The sequence below is a fragment of the Aquarana catesbeiana genome, linkage group LG04, assembly GCF_042186555.1.
Source record: "Aquarana catesbeiana isolate 2022-GZ linkage group LG04, ASM4218655v1, whole genome shotgun sequence".
NCBI lineage: Eukaryota > Metazoa > Chordata > Amphibia > Anura > Ranidae > Aquarana > Aquarana catesbeiana.
Genome location: NC_133327.1, coordinates 137,786,430 through 137,808,761, shown reverse-complemented (window position 1 = coordinate 137,808,761; position 22,332 = coordinate 137,786,430). Strand labels below are relative to the sequence as shown.

General features: G+C 41.4%; 1 protein-coding gene across 5 annotated transcripts in view; it reads left to right on the top strand.

The window, feature by feature from the left end:
• DGKD (diacylglycerol kinase delta) overlaps window positions 1–22,332 on the top strand; it is a 169,345-nt gene that overhangs the window by 133,018 nt on the left and 13,995 nt on the right. For 4 of the 5 annotated variants that reach the window (XM_073625750.1, XM_073625748.1, XM_073625752.1 and 1 more), the window contains exons 15-27: window positions 1,155–1,410; window positions 2,470–2,610; window positions 7,107–7,205; window positions 7,286–7,379; window positions 9,877–9,987; window positions 11,614–11,710; window positions 12,656–12,763; window positions 12,850–12,963; window positions 14,306–14,440; window positions 14,848–15,014; window positions 16,283–16,388; window positions 20,429–20,521; window positions 20,770–20,889. In XM_073625750.1, coding sequence (XP_073481851.1) covers window positions 1,155–1,410; window positions 2,470–2,610; window positions 7,107–7,205; window positions 7,286–7,379; window positions 9,877–9,987; window positions 11,614–11,710; window positions 12,656–12,763; window positions 12,850–12,963; window positions 14,306–14,440; window positions 14,848–15,014; window positions 16,283–16,388; window positions 20,429–20,521; window positions 20,770–20,889 — 1,641 coding nt within the window. The remainder of the gene's footprint in view (window positions 1–1,154; window positions 1,411–2,469; window positions 2,611–7,106; window positions 7,206–7,285; window positions 7,380–9,876; window positions 9,988–11,613; window positions 11,711–12,655; window positions 12,764–12,849; window positions 12,964–14,305; window positions 14,441–14,847; window positions 15,015–16,282; window positions 16,389–20,428; window positions 20,522–20,769; window positions 20,890–22,332) is intronic. The other variant, XM_073625749.1, reaches the window with a different exon arrangement.

Genomic DNA, 22,332 nt, shown 5'->3' with positions numbered 1-22,332 from the left:
GTTGTTAGGAAAAAAAAATGAATCGCGGTCAATGAAAGGTCTGTGTCCCTAAAAATTCAAGTGATTTGTAGCTTGGTTTGTAAATGATATGGGTTAAGCTTCTAAACAAATTCACATAAGAGCTGGTTCACACTGGGAATCGCACACATGCAGTCTGTGTGTGTTTTGTGAGTTCAGTGACTATGATTGGATAGTAAAGGAGGGACAGCAGCTCATTGAGAAGGCAATTTCTGTGCTCTCCAGCCTGTTTTTTATTTTTTTTAAAGGATAAGTTCATCTTTAAAAAAATAAATAAATAAATGCACAGTTTTGCAGGTAAAAATTAATAGATAATGGAGCCTGCACAGCATTTCGCCCATGATCAGCAAATTGCAGTTGCAGCCTCAGGCCTCCTGCAGACTCTCAGCATAGCTGTCTGCTCGTACGGGCAGGCAGTCACTCAATAGCAGGAAGCTCAATGGATGACGAAATTGTTCACTAGCGCACTCTCAGCTCGTTGAGAACTACAAGCCGTCAGCCACAATGGCTGACAATACTTGTAGGCATACATTCACAGTGAATGAATGAGGAGGCCATGTAGGCAGAGCCCAGCAGGGCTGCGATATTTTCAAATTATGACAGCAGGGAGGGGGATAACGGCCATACGGGGTAAAGATGTAACATGTTTCAAGGGTGAACATAGCCTTTGAGTTTTAGATAAAGTGGGTAAACTTTAGAACTCTGGTTGGGTGTTTTTTTTTCCAGCCAAGGCTTTCCTAGGCTCCTTTCACACAGGCAGCCAAGAGGTTGAAAAGACGGGCAGTTGATCTGTGTTTTTACTGCCCACCTACAAACTGACATGGTGCTGCTCAGGTGAGTGCACATTGTCCCAGCCACAATGCTTTGCATCATGGTGTGGCATTTCTAACAAAGATACTCGGTCTTCACTTTGTCCCTCCATTTTCAGTTTCAAATTGTTTAGAAAACCTTGCAATTTGCCCAAAGGCCAGCTAAAAAAAAAGCACAAAAGGTAAGAAATATTTCTAAAATTAATTTTTAGGTATGCTGTGTGAATGGGTACACATACACTTATATTGGGGGTTCTTAAATTTGACTTCAAAGGTGAAAATACACTTTAAATCATAATCTTAAAAATGGCTTTAAATTTTTCTTAGTGCAATGTTCTTCGAGAGAAACTGGACTCCCTCTTGAAAACTTTGAATGAGGAGTCGCAGGCTACGTCAGTTATGTCCCAACCTCCACCTACAATAAATGAGGAGACTGAGGACTCTTCAGAAAATGCCACATGCCCTCCAGCTATTTCTCTTTCTCCAATGCGATCACAGACTTTTCGGCCTCGTGAACAGCTCATGCTTAGAGCCAACAGTCTGAAGAAAGCCATTCGACAAATAATTGAGCAGGCAGAGAAAGGTGGGTAATACATTAATCCTCATGAATTCTCCATGTTGGTAAGGGGCAGGCTTATTGTTGTCTTGGTTCTACTACAGTAATGCATTTTGCTTTTCACATATGGGCCATCATATTCCACAAAATGCAGTCTCTTAACCACCTGCCTACTGGCCACTGTTACCTCCTTCCTGCTCAGGCCAATTTTCAGCTTTCAGCGCTGTCACACTTTGAATGACAATTGTGCGATCATGCTACACTGTACCCATATGAAATTTTTATTATTTTTTTCACACACATAGAGCTTTCATTTGGTGGTATTTAATCATCACTGGGTTTTTTTTTTGCTAAACAAATGGAAAAAAAAGCCTGAAAATTTTGAAAAAAAAAACCCCCAAAAACAAACATTTTTCATAGTTTGGTATAACATTTTGCAAACAGGTAATTTCTCTCCTTTACTGATGTGCGCTGAGGAGGGTGCACTTATGGGCGCTGATAAACTGCACTGATGATGGGGCACTGATGGGCACTGATAGGTGGCACTGTTGGTACTGCATTGATAATCAGGACACTGATAATTAGTGCCCTGATTATCAATGCCAATGTCCCTAACACAAGCCAGTTCTCTTCTTCTCTCCTCACGCTGTCAGTATGAGGAAAGAAAAGCCGATAACCTATGATCAGCTGTCATTGGCTGACAGCTGATTTTGTGGTAAAGGGCCACTGTGATTGGCCCTTTACCCAGATCTGTGATCAGCTGAGCCCGATCACTGTAAGATGTCCATGTACTCCTACTCGGAAAAGGAAGCCTGCACTGTAGCCGTCTTTTGGCTATAGTGTGGGCAGGAAGTGGTTAAAGTATAAATTTAATAAGTTAAAAATATGACCTGCATGCTTTTTAAATTAAATCCAGTAGTAGTTTGTTACATGTATGAAGGTAAAAAACTCTGTCCAAAACCTATACACAGAGCGGGCAAATATGCCTTTTTTTATTTTTTATTTTTCTTTAAATAACAAACTTTACCTTTAGTATCACTTTAAGAGAAAATATGGCAAATAGATCATCGGTTGCTTTCATTACAGCTGTTGATGAACAGAATGCTCAAAGTACTGAAGATTTCCACCTGTCCTTTCCTGCAGAGGATGGTAAAGATCGAAGTGCAGCAAGCACTGTGAATGTACATAGTGGCAATGCTCTTCCCAGAATAAGAACATCAGGCAGAGGTAATTTCCTACTAGGAGTAGAGTTCTGGTCAAGGTATAAAAAACATAAATTAACACCCTGTTAAGATCAGTAAGAAATCTGAAAAACTGCATTACTGGTCAGTGTTTTCGTGCGAGTGTGCATATATCAAAACTTCCACTTGAATATATTTTATTATTTTAATATTTGGCATTCTTGAAGTGAGAAGAATATTTACACATGTATATGCATGTAAACATGGGCACTATACAAATTTGGAACTTTCTGGCATTCATATATCGGTACCGTGTGCAAGGAAACCTAAATGAAGGTGAGCTATAATGGACCAGTATTTCACACAGTCATGTGAAAAAGTAAGTACATGCTGTGGAAGTTGTTGACTTTTTTTAAGGTATTTGCACAGGCAAACATTAGATCTGGATTCCAAAAGTGTATACAGATAACAGTGGTATACTTGAACAAATTACCTATACAATTGACATGGTTTATTCAATTTCAAGAATTAATAAAAATGCAGATTCATGTAAGTTTATGGAATTGCTACCAAAAAATTCTGGGGTGCAATGTAGGGCCCAGTGTCAAAGTTGGGTCTCCATCAGAGGTCATGGGTCTTACAGCAGGACAATGACCCAAAGCACACATCACAAAGCACCCAGAAATGGTTTAAGACAAAGCGCTGGAGAGTACCGAACTGGCCAGCAATGAGTCCAGATCTAAATCCCATAGAACACCTGTGCAGAGATCTAAAAACAGCAGTTGGGAAAAGGAACCCTTCCAATCTGAGCGACCTGGAATAGTTGGCGAATGAAGAGTGGTCCAAAATTTCAGTAGAGAGGTGTAAGAAACTCATTGATGGTTACAGGAAGCGATTGATTTCATTTTTTTTAATTCCAAGCGGTGTGCTACCAAATATTAAATTGAGAGTGCCAGTAATTTTGGCCAGTCAATTTTTGGAATTTTGCGTGGAATGTGTCAGATTTAGCTTTTTGTTTCTCTTCTTTTTTTTTTGTGTCATACTGATACAAACAAAAGAAATAAACATGAGAATGCCTAAACATTTGTAATGTCAACACTTTTCTGGCCAAATGGTGCATTATCTGACAGAAATGCAGGGGTGCCAATATTTTTGCCCATGGCTGTATATATTTTTTAATTCTTTATTCAGCAAAAGACACTGGTGTATAATTCCAGTTTACAGCCACAGTAATTCTATCAAGGCAATTCAGACACAGCTGAGGAATCAGATAATGGTCTGCAAATACATCCAAGCATAAAAAGTACAGGAAGTCCAAGATAATGATATCAAGACCTCAATTAGGAGTGATTTACAAAGTAAATAAAGATGGTGGTGAACCTCCATGAAAACTAAACAAGATTTCAATGCTGGCTGCCTATGGGACATCCAAACCCAATGTCCTTTGACCAGAAACAAGTATTTTATTATTATTATTTTTTTTTTAAGAATGTGTATATAGAAGATTATAGATGAATACAGATAAAGAAAGTGGAAAGAAAAAAAAAGGGAGGAAGGTAGTTAGTAAAGAGGAGAAAGGGTAGGATGCGCCAGGGAAACTAAAAACCACAAAGGATACCAAAGGTAGGAAGTTTAGGCTGCTCTGTAACAGATCTGGAGAAAAGTCAGGATCACCCAAAGGGTGTCCCATGTTTGAAGAACACATTGATTCCTGGTAGGCATCAGCGCAGGAAAAGATCGACCTTGGATAGCATGTGTCACTAAATCTCTCCTCCCTCTGGTAGAAAGAGGCTGTAAGACATTCCATGCATTCAATGTCATTGATTTTGCACAGCCACATAGAAATAGGATGGATGATGGGCTTTTTCCAGAGAGCTGGGACACAGGCCTGGGCTGCATTGAATAGGTGCACCGTAAGGGGGGATTTGTACTGCGAAAACAGGACGCTATTGGGATAAAGCAAATACCTTTTTAGGGTTATTGCCTAAACTCATGAATGTAAGCTTAAGTACTCGCTGCCACACCTGGTCCCAAAAAGGACAGATTTTTGAACGGGTCCAAAAGATGTGCAGGTAAGAACCTTCTTCCTGGCCACATCTCCAGCAGGGGCTAGATATCAACGGCATAAAATCTTGTAGCCCTGCTTCTTAAATTTTTGCAAGCATTGCAGGACTTGTGTGCAAACAAGATAGCTTGTAGGTAGGTCTTCCTCCCACTTGCATATACATCCTGGAACATGGCCTGCTGGAGGGAGGGGGGGGGGGGGGGGCTGCCAGCAGTTTGTACAGTTGGGATAAGCGATGAGGGTCATAAGACAAACATGTGTCTCAAACAGTGTAAGATTATGCACAGCTCCATATTTGGTAATGGCAGATTTTAAATGTTGCAGATATTTTTGTTGAATGTTTTAAAGGGCAATTTTTAGTGTTTTCATTCAAGTATATCACATATCTGTAGGCACTGTTTGCACAAGGATCCAAGGTTTGCCTTTTCAAATACGTTTAAAAAGTCCACAATTTCCATGGGGTGTACTTAAAGTGGAGGAACTACACTGTATCTGAGCACCACAAACCAATCCATCTATCCATATCTCCATGCTTTATTTTGCTGAGAAATCGCTTTGAAAAACACCCCCTAGCATTTCTGGCTGTCGCCATCATGAGTAAGGGCAAATGGTTCATGTAGCATTTACTTCCTGGAATCAATCTGTCCTTAGCTCAGGCATGCAAGAGGGTGTGCTTAGCTGGAAAAAAACCCTCCTCCCCTCCTGAAGGCTCCTGGGATGTATGACATCATTTGTCTAGGCATGGAAACAAGGAGGTAACTAAAGAAATGTAAAAATAACGTTTAAAACAAGTAAATATGATATACTTTCCTATCTATTTACTAATGCTAGCAGCATAAGGATTCAAAATAGCCAATGTTGATTGAGAGAGTGAAGTTCCGCTTTAGGTTTTCATATGACTAGGTCAGGTATTCTGTTTATGACTTGCAAACAAAAACAAACATTTTAATTATGATTTCAAGAAATGTATGTTATAATTCACATACTAACATGCGTATTCAAAGGAATCTATTGGATGAAGTGTTTGTATTTTTGTGTTTTATTAACCTCCTGCTGACCATGTAATGCATATGACCCGGTCTTTGTTTATGATTGGAAGCCAGCAGTACAGGCAACATGTAACCAGGATGACAGCCAATCACAGTGAGCCACTTTCTGACTTTAAGATCCTCACTTAAAGAGGAAGTAAACCCCGATGGGTTTTACTTCCTCTTTTGCACCCCGCAAGGCCTGCAAATGAAAAGCATACTAGCCCATTATATGACACTTACCTGCAAACGAAGCCCGCGCTGTCCCTTGAGCAAGCCGCGTCCATCTTCGTCCCTCTTCCTTTGGGGCCACGGACTCCGGCTCTGTGACTGGCCGGAGTTGCGTGACGTTGCTCCTGTGCATGCGCGCAGGAGCCGTCTGTCACGGCACACGCTGGGGGAAGAAATGGCATGGTGGTCCGTTTCTTCACAGCGCATGCGCCAATGACGACATTGGCGCACTACAAGTGAAATTTCTCCTAAACGGCGCACGTTTAGGAGATATTTCCATTACCTATAGGTAATTCTTATTCTAGGCTTACCTACAGGTAAAAGTCACCAAAAATGGTTTACAACCACTTTAAAAGGCCACAGGTAAAGAACAAAGTGAACATGCACATTAAAAAGAAATTAGTACAAAAGAACATATACAGGGAGTGCAAATTTATATAGTATGGTGCAAGCATAGAGCACAGCATGACAAATGCACAATTAGAGAACTGCAAGTGAGACCAATATATGTCATAAATGCACCGAGGTGTTGCTGTTTCCCAGAGGGCGACCCAGGCGATGAGTCCAGGCCCAAAATGTGCCGACAGAACCAGTCCGAAGGGTAGCGCGACACTACCTCCACTGCCTGCACTTCTTTTTAAGGAAGAAATGGATTCTGGACGTTGTGTCCAAAAAATATTAGGCAGTGGACCAAGGACTCTTCACTAGTATTCCCTGGAATCCTCCCGCAGCTGATCTTTTTCTAATACCTACTTACCGTGCCTTGTTCTGCAATGTGTGGAGGTGGCCATCTTTGTAGGCATGACTTTGTTTACTCATGTCAAATTGTCAGAGCCTTCTCCAAGAAGAACAGTGAGCAGCATAGTAGTGATATGACAAAATGTCACGCCAAATAAAACTAGGAGTCAGAGTCAGTGCCTGAGGTCTTATGCATCAGATAGACAAGAATGTGTAAGGACAGGAGTGCCTAGGCACGCCTTTCACCACGAAGAAGGAGAAATACAAGAGAAAAGATATATTTTTCAGGGTATTGCTTAAACACGATTAACTTTTTTTTTTTTTTAACCATATTTTATTTTGGTTCCTCTCCAGATCATACAAATCTTTAAACTTTTACAATTAACGTTTCTAGATGCTCCTTTTAACATATCAAATGTTCCCTTTTTGAGTTTAGGTCCACTTTAAACATTTAAAAATCACTATTTTTTTTCTTTATAGCTGGCAAAGCAGAAAGAGCAACCAGTAAAAGCAGCCTCAGTGCGGGAGCCTCTACATCCCTCCCTGGTGCTAATACAGATCGGGAGCACATGCACCAAAGTGAGATATTCACCCATAAATGTCTGAGATGGCTATATACATGTACTAAAAACTGAACCACTGTTTTTCATTTCTTTTAGACATGAGAGCTGGAATGTCTGGATCTTTACCTGGAAACTCCATCATTAGCCGTCTTCTTATTAGCGCTGATCCATTTACCTCAGAGCCAGACTTGTAAGTGATGCTGATGAGACTATAGTAAAATACTGGCACCACTTATCTCTCCAGGCTCATAATTTATGACGTCTGCTATAGTATTCAGCATTGTGCAACCTACACCAGACCCATTTAAAATGCAGTTCTTTTTTTTTCTGTATGCAACTGCATTTTACCAGATACTGATACCAAGCTAAAGAGAAGAACTGGTTATAAATGTGGCAGGGAGCAGTGACAAATATGAGCAGCTTGTAGCGATATTGTGGGAAATCTGTTGATTTGCTGCTTCTTGTGTAAATCTCCCCCTCTAGTGGTCAGAGAGAGGGATTTTTTTGGTGCGATCTATAAAAATAAAACAATTCCATTTTGATTAGTTTAAAAGGCGATAAGTCCTGGAGGAGATTGAGAGTGGTGGGGACCTGGAGACAGGTAGTAGCATGTTGACATGGATCCATAGGTGGCCTGGTGATAGGAGCCATCTTAGTAAACGTTAAGCACAAAAGCATGGATTAAAGAATTTGAAACCATGGGACCCTGAATAAAATCACAAGAACCAACATCTGTCTCTTGATGGTCCTCAATGCCAGATGGTCATCTGGACTTGGCACAGGGTCAGCCCCCATAGTGTCCTCTGCCCCCCCATAGTGTCCTCTGCCCCCCCATAGTGTCCTCTGCCCCCCCATAGTGTCCTCTGCCCCCCCATAGTGTCCTCTCCCCCCCATAGTGTCCTCCCCCCCCCCATAGTGTCCCCCCCCATAGTGTCCTCTCCCCCCCCCATAGTGTCCTCTGCCCCCATAGTGTCCTCTGTCCTCTGCCCACATAGTGTCCTCTGTCCTCTGCCCCCATAGTGTCCTTTGTCCTCTGCCCCCATAGTGTCCTTTGTCCTCTGCCCCCATAGTGTCCTTTGTCCTCTGCCCCCATAGTGTCCTCTGTCCTCTGCCCCCATAGTGTCCTCTGTCCTCTGCCCCCATAGTGTCCTCTGTCCTCTGCCCCCATAGTGTCCTCTGCCCCCCCTGCACCCCACCCCACGGACACAAAAACACACACTGTGCAGGTAGAACTCTCCTACCTTACACAGGTGTAGAGCACAGCAGAGAGCGGCTGGTATCACAGGGCTGGATGGGGGCAAGAACTGCTGAAGTTAACTTTTTACATCAACAGGCTAGTGATTCGTTGCCAGGATCGCCCGGCAACCAATCACGTGCTATTTAATGTAAAAAGTTCACTTCAGTGGTTCCCGCCCCCATCCAGCCCTGTAATACCAGCCGCTCGCTGCTGTCCAATGAAGAGGACAGCGGCGAACATGTCTGCGGGTCGGATGCCCGTGAATTAATCACAGGCACTGACGGGCCGGACAATTAGTGGTGGCGGGCCATGGGTTGCTGACCCCTGGCTTAGATCTACAGAATGCTTACTAGCAAGGGTAACGCCTCCAAAGATCGACGGCCTTATTTGAAAATACAGTATCTCTCAGGATGCTGAGACCCATAGACACCATAGGGGGAGTGCCTGGTCTTGCTGTTCAGGGAGAAAAACGACTATTTTTACTAAAGAAGGATTGCTTTTTGGAGTGACTTGGTTGGAGGGAATTGCCTCAGAGGAGAAAGCCATCAGCCATAGAAACTTGCACACAGTCAAACAGAGTTGTGGTATTTGCAGAGCTGGGTATCCTGCCGCTATAAGACAATTGGCTGGATGGGAAAGATGCTAGACTCTGGCTGAGCTGGTATCTAAAATCATGACCAAGTATACTCATCATTGCTAGAGATTCTGGGAAGTTTGATTCTCTGCAAGATATCTGAGACTCCACAAGGCCTCATGACAAGCAAGTGCCTTGGTGGGTGGATCAGCCAAGTGAAGGATCACAGAGATCCCACTATATAAACATTTTAAGCCAAAAAATGCAGGAGTACAAAGATTTTGTTGAACAATTCCACAAAAGAACTAAAGGGACATGAACATCTCAGAATAAATTTAATACAAATGTAAAGTAAGTTTTTGAAAAGCATACCCACACCCCAAGATTATGACCTCCTGCCTGGATGCAGTGCTCAGGCCTGAGTGAGCAGTGGTTAGACCCAGAAGCTAGGAGGACCTCATTAACCCTTTTGTAAGCTGTGCCACCATTTGACACAGAACGTACACATGGGTAGGATTGCTGACTCCAGTGAAGGAATGAAATGGGTGGGGAGTGCAAAATCTGAATGTGTTAAGAACCTTGTACCTTTATTGGGATGCCAATGACCTGAGAACTCCTGAAAATTAGGGGTGTGTCTATGCATTCGAGGTGACATTTACATTTACTTTGAAAACCTTTACACCTTGTCTTTTTCAAATTGTCTTATAATAATTAATAATAACAGTATAAATTAATGTTTTTAAAATCGTACCATGGAAAAAAAAAAGATCCAGCATGCATACAGAAAAACTAAAAGCCAAATTAAAACGTATTTTCGGATATGTTTACTAGAACAAACACCTGCTGAAAATTACATTTTGGTTTCTTCTTTGTCAGGAATTGTTACACAGAAAGATGTGTAATGAACAATTACTTTGGGATTGGACTGGATGCAAAAATTTCTTTGGATTTTAACAACAAAAGGGATGAGCACCCCAAGAAATGCAGGTAATTTAAAGTAAAGCTGACAGCGGTGAGATAATTATCGTCATATACAAGTGCATCTCGAAAAATTTGAATATCATCAAAAAGTTAATTTATTTCAGTAATTCAGTTCAAAAAGTGAAACTCATATATTATATAGATGCGTTACACACATAATATATTTCAAGCATTTCTTTTTTTTTAAATTTTGATGATTATGGCTTACAGCTAGTGAAACCCAAAATTTAGTATCTCAGAATATTTGAATATTTTATATAAGACCAATAAAAAAAAAGATTTTTAATACGGAAATGTTGGCTTACTGAAAAGTATGTCCATGTACAGTATAGTAAGCACTATACCAATACTTGGTTGGGGCACCTTTTGTATGAATTACTGCATCAATGAGGCGTGGCATGGAGGCGATCAGCCTGTGGCACTGTTGAGGTGTTATGGAAGCCCAGGTTTCTTTGATAGCGGTCTTCAGCTCATCTGCATTGTTGGGTCTGGTGTCTCATCTTCCCCTTGACAATACCCCACAGATTCTCTGTGGCGTTTAGGTCAGATGAGTTTTCTGGCCAATCAAGCACAGTGATACCATGATCATTAAACCAGATATTGGTACTTTTGCCAGTGTGGGCAGGTGCCAAGTCCAGCTGGAAAATGAAATGAGCATCTCTATAAAGCTGGTCAGCAGAGGGAAGCATGAAGTGCTCTAGAATTTCCTGGTACAGGGCTACACTGACTTTGGACTTGATAAAACACAGTGGACCACCACCAGCAGGTGACATGGCTCCCCAATCATCACTGACTATGGAAACTTTACACTGGACCCCATGCAACTTGGATTCTGTGCCTCTCCACTCTTCCTCCAGACTCTGAGACCTTGATTTCCAAATGAAATGTTAAGTTTTCCACAGTCTGTGATGATTTGGGAGCAATGTCATCTGCTGGTGTTGGTCCATTGTGTTTTATCAAGTCCAAAGTCAGCATAGCCCTCTACCAGAAAATTCTAGAGCACTTCATGCTCCCCTCTGCTGATCAGCTGTATGGAGATGCTAATATAATTTTCCAGTAAGGCTTGGCACCTGCCCACACTGCCAAAAAGTACCCATACCTGGTTTAATGATCATGGTATCACTGTGCTTGATTGGTCAGCAAACTCGCATGCCCTAAATCCCATAGAGAATCTGTGGGGTTTTGTTGAGAATGAGGAAGATGAGACACCAGACCCAACAATGCAGACGAGCTGGATGCCGCTTTCAAAGCAACCTGGTCTTCCATAACACCCCAGCAGTGCCACAGGCTGATCGTCTCCATGCCACGCCACATTGATGCAGTAATTCATAAGTATTGGTATATTGCATACTATACCGTGCATAGACATACTTTTCAGTAAGTTAACATTTCTGCATTAAAAACCTTTTTTCCATCGGTCTTTTGTAATATTCTAATTTTCTCAGATACTGAATTTTGGGTTTTCACTAGCTGTGTAAGCCATAATCATCAAAATAAAAAAAAAGAAATGCTTGAAATATTTCACTCTGTGTTTAACGCATCTATATAAAATATTAACTTTTTGATGATATTCTAATTTTATGAGCTGCACCTGTATGCTAGTTTATCTGATCTACTTATCTTTGATGGAAGAAGTCGCACAAAGAACATGATGTGGTACGGTGTACTGGGGACCAAAGAGCTGCTACAGAGAACGTACAAGAACCTGGAACAGAAAGTACTTCTAGAGGTGAGAACTGCAGTCTTCATTACCTATCTGTTTACTCCTGTATCTGTCTCTTTTGTATGTCCTTTCCTGTGTCCTCCATTCTTTTCCTTTTGCTGTATTTGTTTGTGGCTTGACGTGAACTAATCTTGGAGAGCACACTCTGCTTGAAGTCTAAAATATGTGCTGATCTATGAAGTATAGCTTTGATATTACATATAGTATGTGCATACTGCATATAGGACAACAGCATGGCTTCGTAGTAGAAGAATCTGAGTGCTTAACTGGCCCGCCTACAGTCCAGACCTTTCACCATTTGAAAATATTTGGTGCATCTTGAAATGCAAAATCCAACAAAGACAACCCAGCACTGTTGAGCAGTTAGAATCCTATATCAGGCAATATTGGGACAAAATTTACTCTCCCAAAACTGGTCTCCTTAGTTCCCAGACGTTTACAGAGAGTTAAAAGAATACTGTGGTCGCTGTCCCAACTTTTTTGAGTCATGTTACTGCCATCAATTTCCAACTTACCTTATATATTTTTCTTAACATGGTAAATTTTTTCAGGTTAAACATCTGATGTTTTCTATTGTCAATAAAACATGGATTTATGAGATTTGCAAATCATTGCATTCTGTTTTTATGTAGATTTTTCAGTGTGCCAACTCTTTTGGATGTAACATTGTACATCCACTATACATTGACATGACTTTAGTATTTAGTGACAGGCCGCTTACATGACTCAGCTTCCACTTTTATTTCACATGCATCTCACTCAACTCACATCACTGCTTCTCACCATCTTCTGTCTGTCTGGAGTCCCTGTAAACTGTGTTTCTTCATCTCGTGTGTCTCTGTGTCTGTCCCTAACACTGGTTGTGTCTGTCTCTCTTCTTTTAGATGTCTGTCTCTTTCTTTCTCAGTGGATGTGCGTGTCTACTTCCACTTACCCCCATATCCCCCGCAGTGTGATGGAGTGCCCATTCCCCTACCCAGCCTGCAAGGAATTGCTGTACTGAACATTCCCAGTTACGCTGGCGGCACAAACTTCTGGGGAGGCAACAAAGAAGATGATGTAAGTTTCTTGTAATGTTATTGATCATCTGGAGTGCATCTTTATTGTGTGACTGTTATAAATATTTTATTCCCTTCTTTCTGCAGACATTTGCTGCACCTTCCTTTGATGATAAGATCTTGGAGGTGGTTGCTGTATTTGGCAGTATGCAGATGGCAGTATCCAGGGTCATTAAGCTACAACATCACCGGATTGCTCAGGTAACACTTAACTGACATTGCTACATGGATATATGTTTCTTATTTACCATTTGTAGCCAGTATGTGGATAGTGAGTTAGTTCCTGATCTCATCAGGTTTACTGCTGTGCTGATAGTTTGCAGAGTCTGTTTTTACAAATACAGCTGAATGTGCTGAAGAAGAGCTGGTGCTGGCCAGTCAGGCCATTGTGTACTACGCATACTGAAGCATCAAAGCACTCTGTAGCAGATATTTATTTAAAAATACAGTTTTTATGTCAACTGTATTAATACCATAAAATATTTTCATAAACTAGTATATAAATTAATATTGACAAAAATGCACCTAAATCCCCTGTTTTGATGCAGATATAGCAACAAGTTTTTTTATTTTATGACTACACAGTGGTTGTGTTTTACTGCTCCTTTTCACAATGTCCCACTCATTAAAAACAAATAACACTGTAGGCAGCTAAATTATCTAAGTAATTACCCTGTTTCCCCAAAAATAAGACCTAGCGTGATTGTCAGTGACGGCTGCAATATAAGCCCTACCCCCCAAATAAGCCCTACCCTGTTTCCCCGAAAATAAGCCCTACCTTGAAAATAAGACCTACAAGGACTTAAACTAGGGCTTATTTGGGGGGTAGGGCTTATATTGCAGCCATCACCAACAATCACGCTGGGTCTTATTTTGGGGGAAACAGGGTAAGAGGACAGCACAACTGCACCCTACTGCTACTACAATAACAGTAAAACAGAGCCAGGATGTAAAATATGTTATGCAAATACAGTACAGCTATACAATATATAATATATTTTTAACCTTACATTAAAATAAAAACCAAAGAAATGTTATTCAGTACAAAAAATATGAAGTGATCAGATAGCATATAAATACACCTAATGAATATATAATAAGCAGCGTCAGAAATAAAAAAATAAATAAATAAAAAGAAAATACTGAAAAATGTAGGTCTAATATGAGTTTGAAATGGAAAAGTCCAAAGGACTTCTGCAGAAGGCATACCAGGGAGGCTTTTTATTAATATAACTTTATACATAGACAGCCATGTGTTAGCAGGTGTCATTATCAGACAATAGAAGGAATTCTGAATATATGGAAGTTTTTTTTTTGACACCAGTACAGCCCTCAAAGGCCTGTGGACAAAGGTAAAGGGGAAAGGTTATACTGGCTGATTTGCTTTAATTGCTGAGCTATAACAATACCAGGACAAATCAAAATTTAAAAGTCAAAATTACTTTTCGACTCACTTTTAAAATAACTTGATTTGTACTTGTTGGAAATTCAGTAAAGCGTCATATTAAATAAATTTTAATTTTCAAATTTTATTCTTCTGTAGTGCCGAATGGTGAAAATCACTGTGCTCGGTGAGGAAGGGGTCCCTGTGCAAGTTGATGGAGAGGCTTGGATTCAACCACCAGGTTATATCCGTATAGTGCACAAGAACAGGACACAAACCCTCACGCGAGACAGGGTAATTCTGTCAGCATTTATGGTTTTTCGAATATGGAAAGGGTATTCATACACCTGAACACATAAAGACCTCATGATTGTGATGTGATTATGATGTAGTCCATAACAACCAGTCTGCTTTTCAGCTTTTCTTTAGGTAAGGTTAAGGGGCACTTTTATACAAAAGCATACCTGCTAAAAAAAAAAAAAAAAAAAAAGGTAAGCGGGGAAGCTGCAGTTTTTCATCCCATGGGCTGCCAGAAAGGTACGTATATTCCCTCACCTTTCACAGATATGCTTCTGTATTCAAGTGATCCTAGGCTACAATAGTTGCAAACTTCTAGGGGTGCGTGCAAATATCTGCAGGAGCCTGCACCACCTTCAGCTACGACCTATAGCGGCAATCTTGTAATTTTATATCTTTTTCAGGCCTTTGAAAGCACCTTAAAATCTTGGGAAGATAAGCAGAAATGTGATTTGTCAAGGCAAACCACCTCCACTCTCACTGCTACATCTTTACACCCAGAAGTGCTCTCTGATGAGGAGGCAGCACAGGTGTCTCGGTTTGGCCAAGCTGCTGGTGCCCTCATTCACTGGTGAGATTTTGCTAGAACCTTGTGAACATTGTCTTTGTGTCATTTGTGGCTTCTAGAAGTATTAATTCCAGTACAGAGGTTGTTTTTATTTATTAGTACACCAGAGCCTATGTTTGTCTTTGTTTTATTTTTTGGAGGGGGGTTGCTGTCAGGGTGTTGGGTATCATCTGGTACCTTATGATACTACTCAGGGGGCAGTTTAGTTTACGCAGGGGGCAGTTTAGTTTATCAGAATTACTTTAACAAGTCTATGCAGTGTATTCATTTATACAGTGAAAGCGGTAGTAAAGTTTACAACAAAAAAACCCTGCAAGTTAAAGGCATAATGTGCTAGTAAACATTACATATTAGCACATTATGGAAGGCTTACCTTGAAACAAAGCCCTCCAGCGGGACCCTGTCACCGCTGACAGGGCTTCCATCTTCACCCAATGGCCGAGCCGCAAGATGTCACTCTCATGCATGTGTGCGGAAGTCACTATTTACAGCACAGGGCTCTGAAGGAACGGCACGAGTATGCCGTTCCTTCAAAGCGCATGCGCTGCTGACGCCACCGCCTGCTGCTCCCTAGAATATCTCCTAAACGGTGCACGTTTAGGAGATATTAATTTAACCTACAGGTAATCTTTAGTATAAGCTTACCTGTAGGTTAAAATAAAAATGTAAAGTTTATTACCACTTTAATGTACTGTATATATGCATGCATATTGTGAACATTAAAATATAAATATAGACCTTAAATTGCGGAGTTAATTTTAAATCACATCGCCAGGCAAAAAAAGTTTTCCCATGCAGTGAGGCTGTGCCCGTGCTGCATCGCTTAATAGCTTATTTTCTTTTCTAAGGGAGAGGAAAAAGGAGATTTACTAACCTAATCTTCTGATACTCCCAGCACAAGACTGGCACCCCGCTCTCCAGCGCTCTTGAATTTTGGACTGTTCCTGATGTCGTCAAACCCAGAGCAGGCTCCATAGACTAGGAACAGTCCACCGCTGGATTTTAGGGGAGCTACATTTTCTGGTGGAATGAAGGATTGGATAAGTATAAGCTTTCTGCTCACCCCTAGACAAAAGAAGCAGTTGACTCGTGCAGTGCAGGCACAGCCCCACTGCATGGGAAAACTTTTTCACCCGCAGTTGGGCTTTAATATTAATGTGTTTATTACTAAAAATTTTAAAAGAACTGATGGTTTTTCTTTTATTACATATATACAGACTTAGAGCAACTAGAGGCAGTGGAATAAACAAAATTGTAAATTGTGTTTGCAGCATTAAAGAAATAGCGGTCTCTCATCAGAGTATAGAGCAGGAGCTGGCTCATGCTGTCAATGCAAGCTCAAAGTCAATGGAGAATGTCTACAACAAGAACTCAGAGGTAATGTCTGTTATCTTAGTCTTACATAGTCCTCAGAGGTAATGTCTGTTATGTCTTTGAATATGCTTTATAATGGTCATGCAGGGGATATCCCCCTAAGCCCATTACTATGGAGGGTAAAACTACATATTTTTTTTATTACATTGATGTTTATTGCCATGTAAACACAGAGTGATTTTCAGACGGAAAATGTGTGATAGGACCTTGTTGTCGGAAATTCCGACCGTGTGTAGGCTCCATCACACATTTTCCATCGGATTTCCCGACACACAAAGTTTGAGAGCAGGCTATAAAATTTTCCGATAACAAAATCCGTTGTCGGAATTTCCGATCGTGGGTACACAAATCCAATGCACAAAGTGCCACGCATGCTCAGAATAAATAAAGAGGTGAAAGCTATTGGCTACTGCCCCGTTTATAGTCCCGATGTACGTGTTTTACGTCACCGTGTTCAGAATGATTGGATTTTCCAACAACTTTGTTTGACCGTGTGTATGCAAGACAAGTTTGAGCCAGCATCCGTCGGAAAAAATCCTAGGATTTTGTTGTCGGAATGTCTGATCAATGTCCGACCATGTGTACGGGGCATATGTGTTATGCATTTATAGCAGAGCTCCACCCAAAGAGGAAGCTCTGCATGTCTGCCTCCTCCCCCCTACGCTTACACATTTGCCACCTTTTGGGGGGGAGCAGGTACCTGGTTTCGACAGGTACCCACTTCTGGCTGAGTTTGCCATGGTGAACTCAGCTAGAAGTTCGGGCCCCCCTCCTCCTTTCCCTGCGGCCGGCCCAATCAGAGAGAGCAGCGAGCTTCACGCATGCCCAGTAGGGAACGGGCTGTGAAGCTGCAAGGCTTCACTGGCGGTTTCCCTTAGTGGAGATAGCGGCACTAGCACCCGATAGCCGATTGAAAAAATGGCTCGGATGAAGTCACCGCTGGATTCCTGGACAGACAAGTGTCCCAATATTAAAAGCCAGCAGCTGACCGCAGTGAGTACGTCATCCTCCCCCTCCCTACTCCTGGCATAGCTAGCCCCTCTGATACTGAGCACAGTAAGCCTTCTCTACAGGTCATACTCACAGCAGTACACACTTATGGCTCCTCTCTTACTGAACTGTCAGCTGAAGTTAAGAATATGAAGGAAGGCATACTGCATATCAGACAGGACATGCAGAAAATCAGAGAAAGGGCCACTTCTTTGGAGGGACGGGTGAACTCACTTGAGGATGAATTGACCCCTCTTACTCAGGAAGTTCGCATAACATCAGCTAAGACCACTAAAACAGCACCTAGAGTTGAGGACATGGAGAACAGGCTTAGAAGATCTAATATCCGTATTGTCGGTATGCCTGAGAAGTCTGAAGGAAAACACCCTACTGTTTTCATTGAAACCTGGCTAGCTGACACGTTTGGAAGAAATAATCTCACTCAAATTTTCTCTGTAGAAAGAGCCCATAGAGTGCCTACCCGACCACCTCCACCAGGGGGCAATGACAGACCATTTTTACTAAAGCTCTTACACTACAAGGATAGAGACTTTATTCTCCATCTGGCTAGACAGAAGGCTGATATGGAAATACAAGGTTCCAGAGTGTCCATATACCCAGATTTCTCGGCTGCTGTTCAAAAACAGAGGGCAAAATTCACAGAGGTGAAAAGAGAATGCATGCAGTTCCAGTAATAGTTACATAGTTAGTAAGGTTGAATAAAGACACCAGTCCATCCAGTTCAACCTGAGTGAGTGTGGGTGCGTATCTACAATCGTCCCCTATTTATTTAAGGTACCCATATAGCGCTGCCAATTCACGCAGCACTCCACACATACATCGTAAACCCACATTGGTCCCTGCCCTCAAGGAGCCCACAATCCAAGGTCCCCAACTCACATTCATATACTAGGGCCAATTTTTGAACAGAAGCCAATTAACCTACCAACATGTCTTTGGAGTGTGGGAGGAAACCCTCGCAGGCACAGGGAGAACATGCAAACTCCAGGCAGGTAGTGTCGTGGTTGGGATTTGAACCAGCGACCCTTTTTACTGCTAGGTGAGAGTGCTACCCACTACACCACTGTGCTGTCCCCATGGAATATATTCCATGCTTTACCCTGCCAAACTACGTGGCTGATGGATCGGTACACTTTTTTTGAAAAGCCGACGATGGCTACTAACTGGCTTGACCGCCATGAGAGGCAACTGCAGGGAGCTGCTTGGGGACATGAACCAGGCTAAAGAATCGCACAACCTGCATACTTTAAGCTTACCTTGCTAGAAAAGGAGCTCACGGAGAGGCACAGTTGACTTTTTTGTTACCTCTCATTTATTACAAGGAACCCTTGTGTTTTGACTATAAGGGCACGAGATCCCAGCCCTCGTTATTACCCCCCAACTAGCCCCAACTAGCCCCAACTAGCCCTGCAGGGCATCAGCGAAAGGCGTTCCAATGGGAACTCCTAAGTTCATGGTTAATTTTTCTTTTTTGTTTGTTTACCAGCCCGGATTGATTGGGCTTTGACTTACACTATTATTCTGTTTTTCACTGGAAACTGAACTTAAGAGCAGGATAGCTAGCACTTCATACCTGACGTACTGTCTACATTTTGGAGAACTGGCCACACTGCCCAATTGGGGCTGTCACAGGAGCACCATACAGGGATATAGGTCCCTCTTGAGTATACAGGACCATGAGTAATCGAACTGACTCAATCCTCTCCTGGAATGTGAGAGGCCTGAATGACCCCAAAAAAAGAACTGCCGTTTTTACATCTCTTTCGCACCAAGCTCCTACGGTCATACGCCTACAAGAGACACACCTTACCAAGGACACCACTAACATACTGCACCTTAGGAAGTACCCCACTTAATTTCATTCTACACATACCCGTTACTCTAGCGGTGTCAGTGTGTTATTTTCCAGGACTACCTCATTTACAAAAATTGATGCACTAATTGATACTGAGGGTAGATTTATTTTTTTAATGGGTACTTGGGAATCGCATGCATGTGTGATTGCAAATGTTTATATACCTCCACCATTTAATTTAACGGTGTTACAATGTCTTTCCATGTTTTTAGCTAAACACCCTCAGGTTCTGGTTTATGTTCTGGGGGATTTCAATAGTGCTCTGGATACGTCTCTTGACGTGCACAGGAAGTACTGCCACAGGGCCCCAGAGCATGTACAACTCTGACTAAATATGTGACAGAGATTGGGTTGTTTGATCTCTGGAGGTGTAAATTTCCTCTCAAAGTGCAATTTTCCTGTCATTCATTAACTAATTCCTCCCTGTCCCGTATAGACTTTGCCATGGGTAACACCCTACAACATACATATGACCCCACGGTTTCCTATCTTGCCAGAGGTCTCTCTGATCACTCTCCTGTACAGCTTAGTCTAAACTTCAATACAGTTAAGCTCCCCCTTCACTGGAAGATGAATCCCTTCTGGATCCCCTTGTTCACAGACATTAAAAGTCAGCAGCTACAGTATTTGTAGCTGCTGACTGTTATTTTTTTCTGCAGGAGCCTGGAGCTCCTCTTGTTAAGTATTTTTTGCAAGACTGCATTAAAGGCTTCATTAGTCTTAAAAAAAAAAAAAAATAAAGTTTTTTTCCTTTTTGTTACTTTAAGTAATGACAAAGTTATCACTGATTCAACAGGCCCATAGCAGAAATCTAAAAATTGCCTTGGCCCATGGGGAGGGGTGGATATATAAAATTGTGAAGCTTAAATGGTTAACCTTATATTTTTTCAGGTGTGTATTACTATCTATTTTGATATTTGATATATGTATATATACAGTTTTTAGTTTTGTGACTTCCAATCCTGGCTGCCACCCTTGAATCTGTCACGATATAGAACTTTACTTGTTGGTCTGCACTATTGGCACCCAGTATTAGCAGATGCCAGGTAAACACTTGATGTCTGTTACAAGCATTATAAATCAGGTTGTCTCCTGTTATCTAATCCGGAACTGCATACTGTATGTTCTATTGTAGGTAATTATGTAGCAATGTATAACAATAATTGTGTTGTCACAGGGCCTAAGCTGCAATCATGTTATGGAAATGGTAACAAATGTCCGAGCTTTATTGAATGAGACAGAACTGCTACTTAAGGGAAAAATGGCATTGGTGAGTAATGACATTCGTCTCACCATACTGAAGTTTGTTTATAAAGTGATGTTATGTTTATTCTATTTACATTTTTTCAGTTTTAGTTGCTTTACTAATGTTTCTACTAAATTCAAATTTTATGCATATATTCTTTTATGACAATGTTTTTCATGAGCATAGACATAATTACAGATGGGTAGAAATTTACATGTAAAGAAGAAGTTAAAAAAAAAATCTTGACTTGATCTCATGCTCTTGCTCTGTAGCTCTTGGATCCCCCTCAGAAGGAACAGCTGATGACATCGCTCAGTAACACAGAGCAAGAGCTGCGAAAACTCACAGATATCCCATGGCTATCTCAGAGTTCTGAGCCAACAGAAGATGAGGTGAGATTTGATGATATCTGTTCTATCCCATATGACAGCCCTATTTCCCTATGAAGGTCAATGCTGAGGAGAGAGCCCTCTAGCCAAAGTATTTTTTATTGTCATTATGTACCTGTTAGAAAGATTTCACTTCTTCTTCAGGTGAAAATGTTGTCGCCAGGATAGGAAGTGCAGGAATGCCCTGAATGGGCCACAGATAGCAAAAAAAAAAAAGGAAAAACTGACGGGTTCTAAAACCCCTTCCAAACCTTTCCATGCCCCAGCATGGTGGTGATCGATGGGTAGATCATGTTGGATAGATAGGCCTATTGTAGACCCCCATTCTAAACTTTCCTTACTTTATCTATATAAAACTGGAAAAAAAAAAGTTTGAACTATAAATACATTTTAAGATGTTATAGGGTTGATCCATTAAAACAGAAAAGATGAAAAATAGTACCCCGTTGCAGTTATACCCCACAGTAACCAACCAAAGTCTTGTTTACTGTTTGCACAAAAATAAATGGTGAAATCGGATTGGTTTCCTATTAGTTAAAACTCCAGTTCTCTTCGTATTTTCAATTCTCATTTTTAATGTAACTTTAAGTCCTTGGAGTAGACATTTTTGCACAATGACTCATCACATGAATTCACATTGCAATCAGAATGGATAAAGATTTGCAACAAGCAGTTTCAAACTGGATATCAATTAAAGAATGGTGATCAGTGGGGCAGAACAGAGCCTGGCAGACAGTAGAGAAAAGTTTTCAGGATGAGGGCAGTGTGCAGTTCTAGGAATAGATAATAGGAGCCCAGGAGGAGAATGTGAAAGTATCCCGTTTCCCCGAAAAATAAGCCCAGGTCTTATATTTTGGCAACAAAAGACACAGTAGGGCTTATTTTCGAGGTAGGTCTTACCATGTCATGTGCTGTCTTCTCTCCCCCTCTCCCTCCCTGCATGTCAGGAATCCCCAGTGGAACCGTGTAAAAGTGGTTGTAAAATCCTAGAATCCACTCTATTACAGTATTATATCATGTAAACTGTGTATGTTTCTGTAATATAATTGTGCCAAGTACCTTTTGCTTCTGTGACCCGCCGGGGCTCTATTCCCCGCCCCGAGCACTGCAGAGGGGGCGGGGGGGGGGGCGCGAGATCCCCCGCTGACAGCTAGGAGAAGAAGAGGAAAGCAGAAGGTCAGCTGAGCACCAAGCGGCGGTGTACTGAAGGTATTTGACTCAATTAGATATTCGACTACAGAAACATACACAGTCTACGTGATATTATTATACACGATTTATATAGCGCCAACAGTTTACGCAGCACTTTACAATGTAGAGGGGGGACAGCACAATACTGATGATATAATACTGATATATTATGATATATAGTGATACATAATACTGTAATAGAGTGGATTCTAGGATTTTACAACCACTTTACACTAGGGCTTATTTTTGGGGTAA